Below are 14,863 nucleotides of genomic sequence, written 5' to 3' on the forward strand. Positions count from 1 at the left end.
TTTACTAAATCTGAAAATTGATTGTACCGCACCGTATATATGACACAAAATTACCTGAATGGTGATCTACCTCGTTTCTTTTTATCTTCGTTTTTGTCTTGCGGACCATTTTGCATATCGTTATACCTATTCATGTTTAGCTCACTGGTTGACCTATGTACTCCTCTAGTAGGACTGACACCAAGACCTTGAACATGCAAAAATTTTTATAAAATCTTGGTTTGAAAGGATCTTTTGTTATTCCTCACCTCCTTCGTCGTATCCATTCATGTTTCTCGATAGTGAACCTTTTCTGGGCGGTCGAGCTGGTAATCTAACGGATTTACCAGTTGTTGTAGTGATAGTATGCTGCTTCATAACTTCATCGGATTCAATGGCATCTTCCATATAATTTCTTTGAAGACCTTTAATATCGCTCATGGAAAATCCACTTTTCATTATATTTTCTATATGAGCCGCTGGAGGTCCGTGTTGTTGATCTACTTCCACTTTAAGCCTGTGTTGCCTGATTCTAATTTCATCCCATCTTCGGATCTTTTGCTCTTCACTAAAATTACCACGTAAATAATCATCCCAAAATTCAACATAGTGTTTGGTACTTACGTTATAAACTGCGAATGGCATATTATGGGTAAACTTAACCTCAAAAATTCCCAATTTGCTTTTTCCATGGTTTCAAAAGTGTTATGGCTGATTTTCAAACAAGGGGGTGTTTCGGATCCTGCCAATATTCTAGTAACGTCTATTTTCGTATCAGGTATATCTTCAGTGTTTTCAAAAATCGGCTGATCTTTTGTATACCAATATGTAACGGCACGATTCATATTTCTATAAAAAAATTCTATATATATTATGATTTACATAATTTTTATATGCATACTTACACGCAGAAAGGTTCATAACCTTCTTGCAATCCACACATGGTGAAATATTTTAATTGTGTAACATCCTGACCAAAAATAAGTCTAGCTTTTTGACCTACCCCTAACGTAAAGGCAGGGACAAAATTGTCGCCTTGGACGTCTGCAAATGTTGTTTCTCCACCCAGTGCGTCCATCAAAAGTTCACCATTCAATGAAAAACCTTAAATTTAGTATAAATTATAACATTAATATAATAAAATAACTTAAAATTATTTTTTGAGGCGAGTTATTTTACATATTTTTTCAGGTATTATTTTATACATTATCAACCATATGGGTCGTTATACTACAAAAGTCTTGAGTGATATTTTTTTAATAACCTTTTTCTTTTCTAGCTTCCAACTATTAGTATTTAGAATTTCCTAGTTAGTTCTAGCATAATCTAATGTTAGTTCTCTTCTCAAAAGATCCTGCTAAATATGGTTAGAGTACAGATGCCAAATATTCAAAGACTTGGATCTACTAGAGGAACAAAATAATATACCAGCAGTTCTATCTATTTGTTACTCTTCTTCTAAATTGGCATTTCAATAAACGCATTAGGTTACTAACATTTCTGGTGAGAGTATATTCAATGTGTTTGTTGGATGTTTAAACTTGCTTGTATCCCACTTCTTAGTATTTTTTAACAGCTCTTAGCATCTAAACTTTCTTTTTTAATTATATTAAAGCCCATAAAATATTTCTGCTAAATCTGGTTACGATATAGATCTTTTTCAAAGATTTGTATCTACAAGAGGATCTGAATAATATACCAGCTGCTTCGTTTTTTTGTTCTCGACTAATAAGTTTATCATTACTACAATAATAGTAGGAAAAAGTTTTCTCTTCTTCCGCGCTGGTATTTGGATGCCAATAATTCTGGTGAGAATATATTTTTTTTTTTCAATGTTTAAACCTATATATTCGACTTCCTAGTGTTTGTTACAAAGTTTTCATGATTTTTCTCATTTATTATATTTTTTATTTGCAAAAATGAAAATGGTTACATTTGATATGAGAAATATATCTGAAATATATTCAATTCAATTAAGTATTGATTTTAGAAAATTATTTGTAAGCAAATTCCTTGCTTTCAATTCAAAGATAATGTAAGGATTAACAACAACCAAAGCAAAATATTAGAAAATTCTTTTTCATTATTGCCTGACATGCTAGAAGGTTATTTTATTATTAAAAGAATAAAACAAAACGTTTACATGCAACAAAAATATAAACTGGCTGCAGGAATAAATTCATTATAAATAATGAAAATAAATAAGCTTCTGGCGGCAAATAATTTCCAGCGATTCTTACTTATAGTGTGGTCAATTAAGTCGAGGAAAACCCCCACTACATCTCCCACTTGCCACTGCTTGCCAAAAGATTCAGCAGTGTTGCTGTATACTTTCTCTTCCTGCAGAATATACACAAATTTTGAAAAAATACTTCACCAAATCAGAAACGACAAATAAATCATTCAGTAGTTTCATATTAGAAGAAAACTAAATGTACCTAACTTATAAATCTATTGATTCGATTTGGAAATAAAAAAAATAATAACAATAAAATTTACAAAAAACAGTACAAGGATAACATGACAGATTTGTTTGTTTCTATTGACTCACTTATATTGCCATCTGTAATGTCAATAAAGCATCCGATAACATCTCCTACTTGATATTTGATTCCGAAATGTTCAAAAGTACCACAATGGTGCTTATTCATCTAAAGATTTATACCAAAATTGAACTTGTGCAGTAATAATGTAAATCGATAGTCTACATGTATGATATTAAATTGATAGTAACTAATATATATATAAAATTAACAAAAAATTTAAACATTTAGAAGAGATTTGAAATGCACTAACATTGTATCCATCAAATGCCCAAGTATTTTCATCTGAACCGAGCATACATCCTGGAGCACAATCCGCTTTAGCCCATCCCACTCTCATTGGTCCGGCTGTTAATATTTCGAATTCAAAGTACCATTTTCCTGAGCTGACTGCGTAATTCTTTTCAGCCCTAAAACAATTTATTGTTAATAAATATAACCGAAACATGGATGATAACTTGCTTATTAAAAAACCACCAAAATTGCCAAAAACAAAAAATTACTGTAATAAAGACAATGAATTTCAGAAACCTACAAAATTTTTAGAAATAACTTAAAAGTATTTGTTACCTATTTGGATATCAAAATAAAGAGAAGAGAATAGAACAGAAAATCATATTGTTAACGGTGGATTGTTCAGAGATAAGCTAGGAAAATAACGATTATAGTATACTGACATTAATGGTACAAAAGATGTCAGTCCATACAAACCTGTACGTTCTGAATTCAATATGTCGTAAACGGCTTAAGTCAGCGAGCAAAGTTTCTTGTTGTTCTCCGGTAGGTGGATCCAAATTATAACCATATACCAGAAGTGTTCGAACCGTTTCTGATGCAGTGTCTCTGTTTGCTTTTTTGATAGCTTCATCGACTTTCGCGTAAGGAACAAGATGTGGACTTCTGAGCATATCCGGATCCTAAAATAACGTCAATAAAATATTAATCATCGGTGAAATACAGTTTAGTGTACAGGGGAAAAAATTAACCTCATTTAATCCGTAAGTCCAGCCATTTTGTATTCTTTCTTTAGCCCAAAGATTATGGGTATTTTCCGCTAATTGATCGACCAATTCCTCCAATTTAGCAGTCAGTGTTATAGCAGACAAATCGAGAGGAGCCGGTTTGTACCCATTGGCTTGCATAAAAGCTTCGTTCGGTAAACGAATTGTTTTGATCCTTGACGGTGGTTTATCCATTGTTATATAATAACCTAGAGCTATAATTGTCCTAAAATATGAATGAAAAATGTATTGTGTTTCAAATTTAATTCAAAGTTTTTACTTACTTCAACGTTTGAACTGCCAGTTGAGTATCGTACTTCCTTTCAGCCGCCGGAAGTTTATCAAAAGACACTAAGCACGGATGAATCAATCTCGAATCGTCTCTGTACTCCCCCCATTGACAACCTGCTTCGATTTTATTCATAGCCCACATTTCGTGAATGTTTTCGGCTAATTTATCTCTTATCGATTCAATATAAGGGAGCAACGTAACCATGGAAGTATCAACCGGTTTCGGTACAAATGCGGTATCGTCTTCTACGTATAAAGGACCAGCGATGACATTCTTTGACATGTTACCGAAATAGAAACAGGGTTCCAATAGAAGGACTTGTTGGGGTAAGAGACTTTCTACGAGCGGAGAGAAATCTTCTGGGGGATAATATTTAAGTTTACCGTGGTCTCCGCCCAATAAAAATCGACAGCTAAAATTAAAAAAAAATTACGATTTCCTTAATTTACTTTGTAGTGACAAAAACATTGTTTATTGGAAATATTTCTTATTAATTCATTCATTTATAACTTAAATTTTTCCTGAGGCTAAAAATAAGAATTAATTATTAATTCATTTATTAAAATTAATTAAATGGGAATGTTTATGAACCAAACAGTAAAGATGTCTTTACCTTAATTTGGAAGAACAGCTAATAACGGGAAAGAACATGCCATCTAGATTAAAATTACGGAAGTTTCCTTTAATGGGATTTCCATTAAATGTGAAATTTATCATGGGCACTGTTAAATCTAAGGCACATCCGATAACATCACCTAAAAATTAATATTTTAATATAAATAAATAATTAAAAATAATTTATATTCAAGTTTCTTTACTTTTTCTTATAAACGGTTCCGAGTTATTGTAGACGACCCTAGTACTTCTACCTCCAGTCCAAAAATAAGCACCATCGAAAGCATAAGAATACAAATCATCCCCTACACCGTTTCCACCCCATTTTTCGCCACCTCCAGGATACGGTATGTATCTAAAAGTAATTCAATTATCAGGATTAGTAATTATATCAGTAATAATAAGCTCACCCTTTCGAATTGGCCCAACCTATCCTCAAATGTGGAGTCATATGCGTAGTTTGTTCCAGATGGTCTACGGTGACTTCGAAATACCATTTCTGGTAAATGGCGCTACCCTCTACTCTACCCACAAATATATTCGGTCGAACGCTGAAAAAAAAATGGGATCGATATGGTATAAACACATAGAAATATCAAAACTCACCTTGCTACGTGATCAACTAACTGCGTTTGGAGCAGCAAATTTTTTCCAGGTAACAAATAATCGCAAATATTGTTCTGAGAACTTCGAACTGCCACTCCGTTACCGACGCACAGAGAACACAGTACGTCTAATACCTTTGGATCCCTACCGTGCTTTTCCAGTAAAGATATTATAACTTTGATATGTTCATCCTGTAAAAAAATAATTGACGGCTCAATCAGATCGCGATTGTTTTTTAGTTACAGCTTACCCTCATCATATTTAAAGCCTCTGGAGAATCTATCAGTACACAATGGAGTACGTCCAGCATCCCTGTACCTTCACCCGATGCTTGAGATCCCAACCTAGAGAACAGCCAGTTGAGCCGATTCGAATTCGCGAATTGCGCACAATTCGTGTGATTTCCTTTAATAATGGCGGCTGAAAAATATTTTAAATTAGTAGTAATCGGATGATGTTCATGTAAATTTACCTAATAGTTGATATAAATATACTCCAATCATTTCCCAGCTTTGATCGCCGGCTAATTGCGCGAGAAAACCTTGTGAAGTGATTACGTTTATCTTATCGATGGCTTCAAGGATCAAATTAAGTATGCCTTCTTCTTGAAACAGGTCCTGTCTATTTCTTAAGGCTCTTAGTTTATTCTGTTTTTCTTCGTGTTCTGAAATATGCAAGGTTTAATTAACGAAGGAGTTATTTTATAAATCGGTTCCTTTACCCATATCGTCTTCCGGTTGTGCGAAATAATTGATCAAATCTTCCAAGCACATTACCATTTCGTTTAAATTGACTTGTAGAAAGAATAATGAATGTCTGCGATTACTTTGTAGTTGTTCTAAGCCGCTGCAAATAAAATTGTAGGTTATATATATTCATTTTTCTTTTACCGAGATAACCATGTTGCTGCCAATTTTTTTTTAAATAATAAAAAGGGTTTCATTGACTTGAGTGGCAGGCAGGCACCCCTTTTATTTTTTTAATCAATTAAATATACAATTTATTGTAAATTTAATTGATTAATTTGTGGAATATTTTAATTTTTTTAATTATATTAATAAACATTTTTTCAAATAACTTCTTTTAAATCAATAATAAAAGCACTTTGTGCTTGAACACAATTCATTTTTGACATACCTTGTATAAAATTTGAGAAATAGTGTCAAATAGTTACATTTTAGATTTTAACCCATCAGATTTTAATTAAATATGATTTTTTTTCTCGCAAATAATAATAGTTGTTTATTGTTATGTAACTTTTTATAAGAAACTGTATAAGTAACGATAAGAACAAAAATATTTTTCTTACTTTATGAATTGCGTGAAGAGAGAACTACATTTACGTATAACTCTAGCTGTTCTCGATTCTTCTTCTTGTGACCTACTGAAATCTAAACCATCATCCATTTTACCTTCTTCGTGGAGTACTGCTTGTTTTTCTTCAACTTTACCAACACCCTTTTTCTTCGTTTCGTATGCCTACAAGCAGCATAGGAAAATTTAATTACTATCAACCATATTGAGAATAGTCGATTTTAGAAGCAGAAATCATTTAAAGAAATTAATTACTTCCATAGAAGCAGATATAAGCAAAGTAAACAATCTCTAAAAAGAGACATTGCCAAGAATAGAGATTGTGGTCTATTGTAGAAGATTTTGAAATGACTTTTGAGATTCAACGTTTGGAAATAAGGCCTTGATAAAATGTGCTGACTGTTAGAGAGTCAAAGCTGACTTTTGATTTATTAAACCACTATTGACCTTGATAAAATTTGCTGACTTCAGCTTAAAACTGATTTTTGATTGATTAAAATGTCATGGTATTAACCATATAATTGTAATTGATGATGAAAATAGAACTTTAATCAAATTTGCTGACTTATCATAAGCTCTGAACTGACCAACGATTAATAAAACTACTATTGAGCATAGAACCTTGATAAGATTAGCTGACTTGAGATTAAAACTGATTTTTCATTGATTAAACTACAACAAAAGATATAAAGCAAATATTTGTAAAATTATAGCAATCGTTTTTAGAATCAAGGTTCAAAATAGAAGTTTAATCAAATGTGCTGACTTATCAGAAGCTCAGAGCTGACTATCAGTGGAAAACATAATTTTCATCAAATGTGCTGACTTATCAAAGGCTCAGAACTAAGTTTTCATTACTCAGCTACTATTAGGCATAAAACTTTTAACAAATTTGTTGACTTGAGCCCAGAACTGATTTTTGATTAATTTAAACTACCATAAAGGGTATTAAACAAATAATTGTAAAGGTTTTTAGTGTCAAAGTTTGAAAATAGAGCCTTAGGCAAACAGGGTATTAATTTTGATTTATTTTCCTTTTTAAGAATTATATTCAATCTAGAGTTTTAAATCTTTAAATTTGGCTAGAAGGAATTGAAAATGAAATTAGCTTTACCTTGTAGGATAACCATAAACTACTTTCTGTATGTTGTACGATAACTGTAGAATCACCATATTTAATAATAGGAGATCCAATAATTTCCAAATCTTTATCTTCCAAAACCACTTTCTGATCGTCTTTCTCGTGTCGTAGACAAAACGCCGTTGTTGCAGTGTTGGCTTCCTCCCTGTTAAAATTGAAGTTATACTGATGAAATTTTGTATTAAAATCAAAATGTTTATGCCCTAAATGAATTTTATAATTGTGAAAAAATGGATATTGGATATTGTTTATTCTCACCTGCTTACAAGATACAACTCGTTGTTTTCGTTTACAGCTAAATATCGACCAGTGGTAATGTGTCTTATCCTCATAGGATGGTACCAATTTATAAAACCACCAGCCCATTTTGTTCGGGCTAATTCTAACCTCCACAATGATCTAGCTTGGGACATAACACTACCACCTTCATAAATAACAATACTGAAAAAAAAATGATACGATTAAAAACTTTTTACGGAAAGCTAATGATTCTAGGGAATAAACATGGTTTTAGATGGTGTTACAGAATGTTGATTAAGGATTCTTACTTGTGCTGTGGTTCTACATCCCATGTCGATGGTATGGTGAGACATTCGTCACCACCGTGGAAAAATCTAAGTACGTCACCACCAAATACATAACCTACATATTTCACTCTGGAAATACCGGTTCCATAAGGTTGCACTGACCAATGTGTTACGTGGAAACTAGCATTCACTATAGAAATTTCGTTTTCTTTTGTTGTATGCTTGAAAATAAAATAGGGAGATTAAAATATGATAATAAATATTAACATTGAATAATTATATCATTCAAATTTGTAGGTTAGGATCAAGTAAAAAAGTATAAAAATGTTTTAAGTAATGTAATCCTATGTTTAAGCATTTAGGTTGAACTCAAATAATTTTTTTACGTTTCAAACAAAATATTCATGAATGGAGTGTTTTTTAGGAGGATTATCTGAAGACAAGCAAGCGCCATATTTAGAGATCGAACATAAACTGAAACTTATATAATTGGTTCTTTAGAGAGTTCCATTAATAACAGAAAATATTCAATTGTTGAAGCTTGAGCTTAAGATATTAATAAGTGCTAACTTATATAAAATGTGAATTCTTTCTGAATTACAAGTTTATTTAATGCTTATCATATTTGCCTGGAATTGTGGATAATCTCAACAAAAATGACAGTTAAATTTTCTTTTCAAGTTTCCAGGGTATAAAAGATTTGAGCTATATAAAAATGTGGTTTTATGGACCTAAAGTTTTTAATCACTCGTTGGAAACTTACTATTCTGTCTTGGTGCTTTTGGAAAACCCTGTATATACCGAATTTATGTAGTAAAAGATTGTAAAGAAGGAAAATTAAATATTTTTCGAAAGATAAATTGTGAAACTTACCAAATATCTTTCGGTTGCAACAGATACAAGAATTAGATCATCACCAACTCTTACTTTTTCACCTTCAGACCTGTAAAATTGATGATATGATGATGATGCCAATTATAATTTTCCAACAATATTTTGTTACCTTTGTTTGCTGGCTGGATGTACGGTCCACCAACATGCCTCTCCTTGACTGTGTTTTTGCAAACCAACATCAAATGCCAATTTATCGTTACTAGAACTTGTTGAAAGACAAGCCAAATACTGAAAATTTAATATTATTTAATATAAACTTATTTTATAGACATTTCTAGTTATTCAGGCTGTATAAACTCACCATATCACTGTTTTGATGTCTAAGCAATATCGCATTACCATATAATAAAGTTCTGTGACCAGAACCAGTTCCTTTTCCCTAAAAAAGAAAACGTTTTTGACCATTCCAACAAAGAAAATTAGAGCAAATAACGTTTTATTCTTATTTATGTAATTAGACAATTTTGAAATAAAATATGTTCAATATGAATATTTATTCAAAATATATTTAAAAGATATAAAATTTTTATTGTATATAGCTTTGGGATGTCTAGATTCTGTACATTTATTTTCATTTCTTGCTATTTAGTTTTTTATCCAATACAATTTGAGATTGATCGCAATGTTTATTTATCTGTATTATTCGTATGATAAATTTTCTACCCATGTATATAAAATATTTAATACAAAACATTCAGGATGTCTTTTAAATGGTGTGGCATGATTTAATTCTAAACATCCTATATGTAGTCTATTGTGTATATATTAAACATATTGAAAAACTATACATAAATACTATAAATAAGAATAAAGAAGTTTGAAAATCAATCAAAATAACGTTGGTGCTTTGAATGTATTTTTTTAGTAAATACAGCTGACGAATATATACCAACTTCTACCACTACAAATAAATACGATCTGTTAGAATTTTCTACTGTGCCATTAAATGAAGAAGTTATAAAAGGCCATAATAAATATAATACATATATGAAAACAAAATAATATGGTCCATCCATTTGTAAAAAGTTATTTGTGTTAATTGAAACTCTCTACATAAAATTTAACATTGTAGGTAAGTAAATTTTTGAGGTACTTTTATGTCAACTAAAGTATAAAGTATAAAACATTGAATGAAATATTTATACATATATGCCGCATTCCGCATTTCATAATATGGATAGCTTTATCTTTCATCGTCTGTTCAATTCCTTCTTTCCATCTCCTTGAGGATCTACCTCGTCTTCTTTAATTCTGCGGTTGATAGATACATCAATGCTTTATTCAGTCACCTGTTCTACTACATCCTCATCACATCACCATAGAAGTTGCTTAGTCTGTATTCTCTCCGAAGTCGTGTATACTCGACCTGTATCCTGCGCTATCTTCTCAAGTAATCCATTTCCACAGCCTCTATTATTTTGTCCTGTCCATCCGTCAGTTGCCAGCATTCGCATCCATACGTTAAAAAGCGTTCCACTGTGACTTGGTATATTGTCATTTATGTGTTTAGGATTCGATAGCCCCAAATGTTCAGTAAAAAAATTGAAACCAGGTATTATTAATTTAGAATGTAAAGGAAATCAAAGTCAAATAATCAAAAACAAATTGATTGATAATTAACAATAATAATAAAAACAATGGAATGTTCAATGATGGTTACCAATAGTTAACGTTACTACTACTATAAAAGATTGGAAACTTTCAATTAATAATGGAAACAGATGTCGATATTATGTGACCAAAAGAAGGCAAACTATGGTAGCAAATAGTGGCAACCAATACGTCTCCAAAAGGTTAAATAAATTTCATTTATAGGATATGGAGGATAGAGGTGAGTAAGTACAATCATCTGCTTATATGAAAAAGTGGCGATACATTAGCATCAAAGTTAATTTTATAATAATTCTTTTAGGTTATATTCGGTACATTATTGGTATTAAGTTCTCTAACTTGGTAAATTTCAAGTTATCTACAATTGCTACATTCATTCCATACCCTTTACCTACACAAGTGAATGGTAAGAAGGAATATAAAAAAATGAGGACGTTGATAACAATAAAAAATGTTTTGAGGAAGATGTGATAAACAGTGATAAATCAAGCCCATATTAACTATTTATTGAACACTTAATTAAATAGTGAAACAAACTGTGAGATTATTAGTAACGTGAAACTATTGGAGAAAGAATACTGAAGGTAAAATGAAATCAGGGCAGATATGGAAAAACAAAAAGCTTTAGTAGGTTTAACAACTATGAAAATGTCACTAACAGGAGAAAATTAATTATAAGTTTAACAATTAATTAATTAATTATTGTAATTGGAATAAAGATTCATTGAAAAATGTTAATATTATGATGTACAAGATGGTGTAAATTGAAATATTGTTCATATTAATAGATAAAATATATAAGCAGTATTATTATACTCATTCAACTTCATCATAACAACTTTATGTTAAAAAAACGATCATGTTATATTTTATGTAGTTCATAATTAGAAGTATATTATTAATTAAAATTAACAAACAAGAAATATGTAAATAGTAAAACTTTTAAGAACATATAATTGTTAAGGAATGACAGTCAAGATCATTTAAACAACAAAAGTGAACACTCATAATGACATCCACTGTTATCTAATACTGTGTGCTTAGAAATTACTGTTACCCCCAACTGAGGTATGTTCATAATTGTTAGTAGTGATTTTTGAACATTGCGATAGATTTTTACCACATCAACCTCAGTTGAGGTAATTTTAGCCATAAAGTCATGCATATTGTTAACCAAGTACAATTATCTAATTTACTGTCATCACTAATTGATTAACTGTTTCATAACGACCTTTACAGTAAGCTAAGCCATTCAAGTATTAGCATTTGCGTTTCAATATCAATTATTTTTTCTAAATAGCTTAAAGTTAGTTTCTAATTTTTTTAAAAACTATCGGAATTTAGACGAAATCTTCTATAGTCAATTAAATGAGCCTATTAAAAATAAAACTGTGAAAATAGAAATGAACAGAGAAATATAAAAATCAGTTAATTGTAAAGTTATGATTGAAGTGGAAATTTCAGTCATATATGTTTTAATTTACTCTACTTTTAACAGACCTCGTAGAAAAATAGTTTGTTAGACATCCAATACCCTCATTTAGTGGATATCACTGAAAATTTAAATAGAACGTTAACATTCATACCAAATTTCATGAGAAAAATTTTTTTTGGAGACTTCGTCACCAAATACCGACGATTTAGTTGTAGATGTAAGTATACAAGATACGATACTCAATACTTATTCTTTTTAATATCACTTACTAAATTTTCCTGGCCCTGAAAAGCAAAAATGTAAGCATGTCAAACATGAAGTCGAGAGGTGTTAAAAAAGTATTGCAAAATTCAATAATTCAAACTTAATCATGGTAAAAAAAGTTTTGTCCATAATTCATTGTTTCTACTCTTACTAACAATAAAGTAAAATATTTTTTCTCCCTAACAATTTATAAATAAAAAAATTGATTAATTGGGCTCTTATTGGTACAGTAAAGTCTTCTCAGGTGATATGACTCCTTGAAATATTCTCCAGATTAGATGATAAGTTCTCTTTGAGCTGAGGTTCTTTTTTTTATTTTAATTTTGAATTGTATCATTCCATTTGGAGTAATAGAAAAGAAATTACAGGATACTAGTTTTCTTTTAGAAATAAAAATCATTTGGACAAAAAATATATTTAGTGTAAGAATAGACGAATTATTAAATTGTACAATACCTCGACTCTAATATTGAAATAAAAAAAATTAACGTGTGAGAGTCAAAAGTTCACTTAATTAGGTGTGAGTAAAGTGTTAAAAACAAATATAAAAACAGTTTTCGAATATTTCGTTTTGAAATATTTATGACCTTTTATATAAGCAAAACACTAAAGTTTTATTACATTGTCCATTAATTTATCTTACACTAAATTTCGATAAAAGAAAAATATATATTTAAAAAGCTAAATTTCTCATAATACATTTAAATATTGTAAATAATTTCATTACGAAGAACAGATAAATGAAAATTCCACACTTGGTACAGCAGAGGTTTTAAGAATATTAAATTAAAATCATTGTAATTAATTTTTAATACTACCAAAAAATTTCGTTATATATACTGCTCTTCATTATATACTTCCAACATGTGAATAATGATATGAATCTAAGCACATAAATATACTTTAATTATTACCAATTTTCCTGTTGCTCAATGTTTTTGAAATCATAAAATTATTTCGATAATTTCGTTAGATACAATGGTTCAGTACTTACAGTTTCATTTCCGGCAGCTGTAACTAATTCTTGTAGAGCACGAACCGATAGAGCTTGTTCAATCACAAATACACACTGTGAGAGATCCGGTGGATTATTCTAAAAAGAATCTCATTATAAACAAACAAAAATGATGTGTATTGAATTTAAAAAAAATATTTTTTCTTTTAGTAAGGCGAAACAAAATACTTTCAATTACCTTATCAGCAATATTTTCTAAAAAACAATGCCTGTTACCAAATCCTTCGGCTGCCAAACAGACACGTTCCCCTGTTGCTGTACACGAAAGACATACCATGTCTTCCTATAAATAATTAAATAAACAGAAATAAATTATTTATCTGCAATATAACCTTAAACAATTACCGTTCGTAAGAAAGAAACATCATCCTGTTCGGAGCCTCCTTCGGCTTCAGCCATTGTGGAGGTTTATTGTTTTCTGGAATTAATAACATTCAAAATGTATAATTTTTATAAAAAAATATTTTCATTTGTAATAATTATAAGAAATATTCAATTTTAAAAAATTGGGAATGCAGTAGAAGTGTTGCCAACTTATTCTTGTAAATATACAACTGTTACCGTAAAATTTCCCTAAAATAGATAAATTTGTTTTAGAAATTATTATGTAATAATAATTAAAACATCTTAAATAATATTTAATAATTTAACGTTTTGCGGTTTTAGGTTAAGAAATATTGATTATTGTTCTATTAGCGGCATTTTTATATAAGTTTTACTTATCGCACTGTATGGGAAATAATCTAGTATTTCCGTAAAACTTATTTAGGACGTTTTCAAATTAGTTGCATTTTCAATGGATCTTGAGATAATTTAAGGAAACGGGAATGTATATCGACATTGAGAGCAAAAAAATGGACTCTTCTTGCGTGTTAAATTTCCGCGCAAATATAAACAATCTTAAAAAAAATGATTTTGATATTACTTACTTTTTGTTAATTTTTACATCGAATTAATATCCACACGGTAACAAAACTTCGGTCGACTGATAGTTTTGATCTATTTTTATCAGCTGAGAAAGCGGTATTTTTAGGAACCAGCCAAATTAAAATTAGAAAATTATTAACGTTCATACGACTTATACATATGAATGAAATATTATTTTTTTTTCTTCTTAAAGATGTAATTCACGTAGATTACGATTTAATTCCTTTTAAATACACATCTGTGTGATTTTCGCAATTTTAGAATTAATAAGAAAAAGTTAGGTAGGAAATATTAATGGCAATATTCTAACCTCACTTCTTTTATCTTTTTATAGCCAATCCAATTTTCTCGACTACAACAGCTCTAGAAAATTCTATGATTGCATAATCATTTAGGAAAAGTTCAAGTAAATATGGAAAGAAGAGAGCAAGACAGCAGTTTTTTGAGAAGATGGTTGTAAAGTGATATGTTCTCATGTATATGCTCCAGGTTTTAAGTTCAGACTCACTGGTAAAATTCCTTAGGAAGTTGGGTTGTCAAGAGACGACTCTACATACTTTTTTGGCTTGTTAAATGTTGCCAAAACCCACTATCTATAGTCCAAGCTGATTGTAGAGGCCTTCTACTTTGTTTTTTAGAATTGATTTCAAGCGTTTTAACTGCTAGGTATCTAGTTCGAGTATACAACTCTTTTGTGAC

At 30.3% G+C, this 14,863-nt stretch overlaps 1 protein-coding gene and 1 long non-coding RNA gene across 15 annotated transcripts in view; one reads left to right on the forward strand and one right to left on the reverse strand.

Moving 5' to 3' along the window:
* The window catches only part of LOC130896928 (ryanodine receptor), a 36,710-nt gene extending 22,425 nt beyond the window's left edge, over positions 1–14,285 (reverse strand). For 7 of the 14 annotated variants that reach the window (XM_057805329.1, XM_057805328.1, XM_057805327.1 and 4 more), the window contains exons 1-28: positions 14,167–14,252; positions 13,583–13,655; positions 13,416–13,520; positions 13,217–13,315; positions 12,228–12,242; positions 9,214–9,291; positions 9,022–9,140; positions 8,892–8,961; positions 8,040–8,239; positions 7,750–7,932; positions 7,465–7,636; positions 6,346–6,515; positions 5,758–5,882; positions 5,509–5,700; positions 5,287–5,456; positions 5,037–5,227; positions 4,841–4,981; positions 4,634–4,785; positions 4,429–4,570; positions 3,808–4,227; positions 3,509–3,749; positions 3,234–3,439; positions 2,776–2,932; positions 2,220–2,319; positions 885–1,083; positions 604–828; positions 249–547; positions 55–187 (exon numbers count right to left, since the gene is read on the reverse strand). In XM_057805329.1, coding sequence (XP_057661312.1) covers positions 55–187; positions 249–547; positions 604–828; positions 885–1,083; positions 2,220–2,319; positions 2,776–2,932; positions 3,234–3,439; positions 3,509–3,749; positions 3,808–4,227; positions 4,429–4,570; positions 4,634–4,785; positions 4,841–4,981; positions 5,037–5,227; positions 5,287–5,456; positions 5,509–5,700; positions 5,758–5,882; positions 6,346–6,515; positions 7,465–7,636; positions 7,750–7,932; positions 8,040–8,239; positions 8,892–8,961; positions 9,022–9,140; positions 9,214–9,291; positions 12,228–12,242; positions 13,217–13,315; positions 13,416–13,520; positions 13,583–13,636 — 4,358 coding nt within the window. In that variant the 5' untranslated portion in view covers positions 13,637–13,655; positions 14,167–14,252. Of the gene's footprint in view, positions 1–54; positions 188–248; positions 548–603; positions 829–884; positions 1,084–2,219; positions 2,320–2,530; positions 2,631–2,775; positions 2,933–3,233; positions 3,440–3,508; positions 3,750–3,807; positions 4,228–4,428; positions 4,571–4,633; positions 4,786–4,840; positions 4,982–5,036; positions 5,228–5,286; positions 5,457–5,508; positions 5,701–5,757; positions 5,883–6,345; positions 6,516–7,464; positions 7,637–7,749; positions 7,933–8,039; positions 8,240–8,891; positions 8,962–9,021; positions 9,141–9,213; positions 9,292–12,227; positions 12,243–13,216; positions 13,316–13,415; positions 13,521–13,582; positions 13,656–14,166 lie in introns of all 14 variants that reach the window. The other 7 variants (XM_057805332.1, XM_057805330.1, XM_057805333.1 and 4 more) reach the window with 3 other exon arrangements.
* On the forward strand, positions 10,359–11,327 carry LOC130896936 (uncharacterized). Its single transcript, XR_009059631.1, has 2 exons — positions 10,359–10,743; positions 10,825–11,327. It is a non-coding gene; the product is annotated as an uncharacterized LOC130896936 (long non-coding RNA).
* Positions 14,286–14,863: the final 578 nt, after the last annotated feature.

This window comes from Diorhabda carinulata, chromosome 8 (assembly GCF_026250575.1).
Source record: "Diorhabda carinulata isolate Delta chromosome 8, icDioCari1.1, whole genome shotgun sequence".
NCBI lineage: Eukaryota > Metazoa > Arthropoda > Insecta > Coleoptera > Chrysomelidae > Diorhabda > Diorhabda carinulata.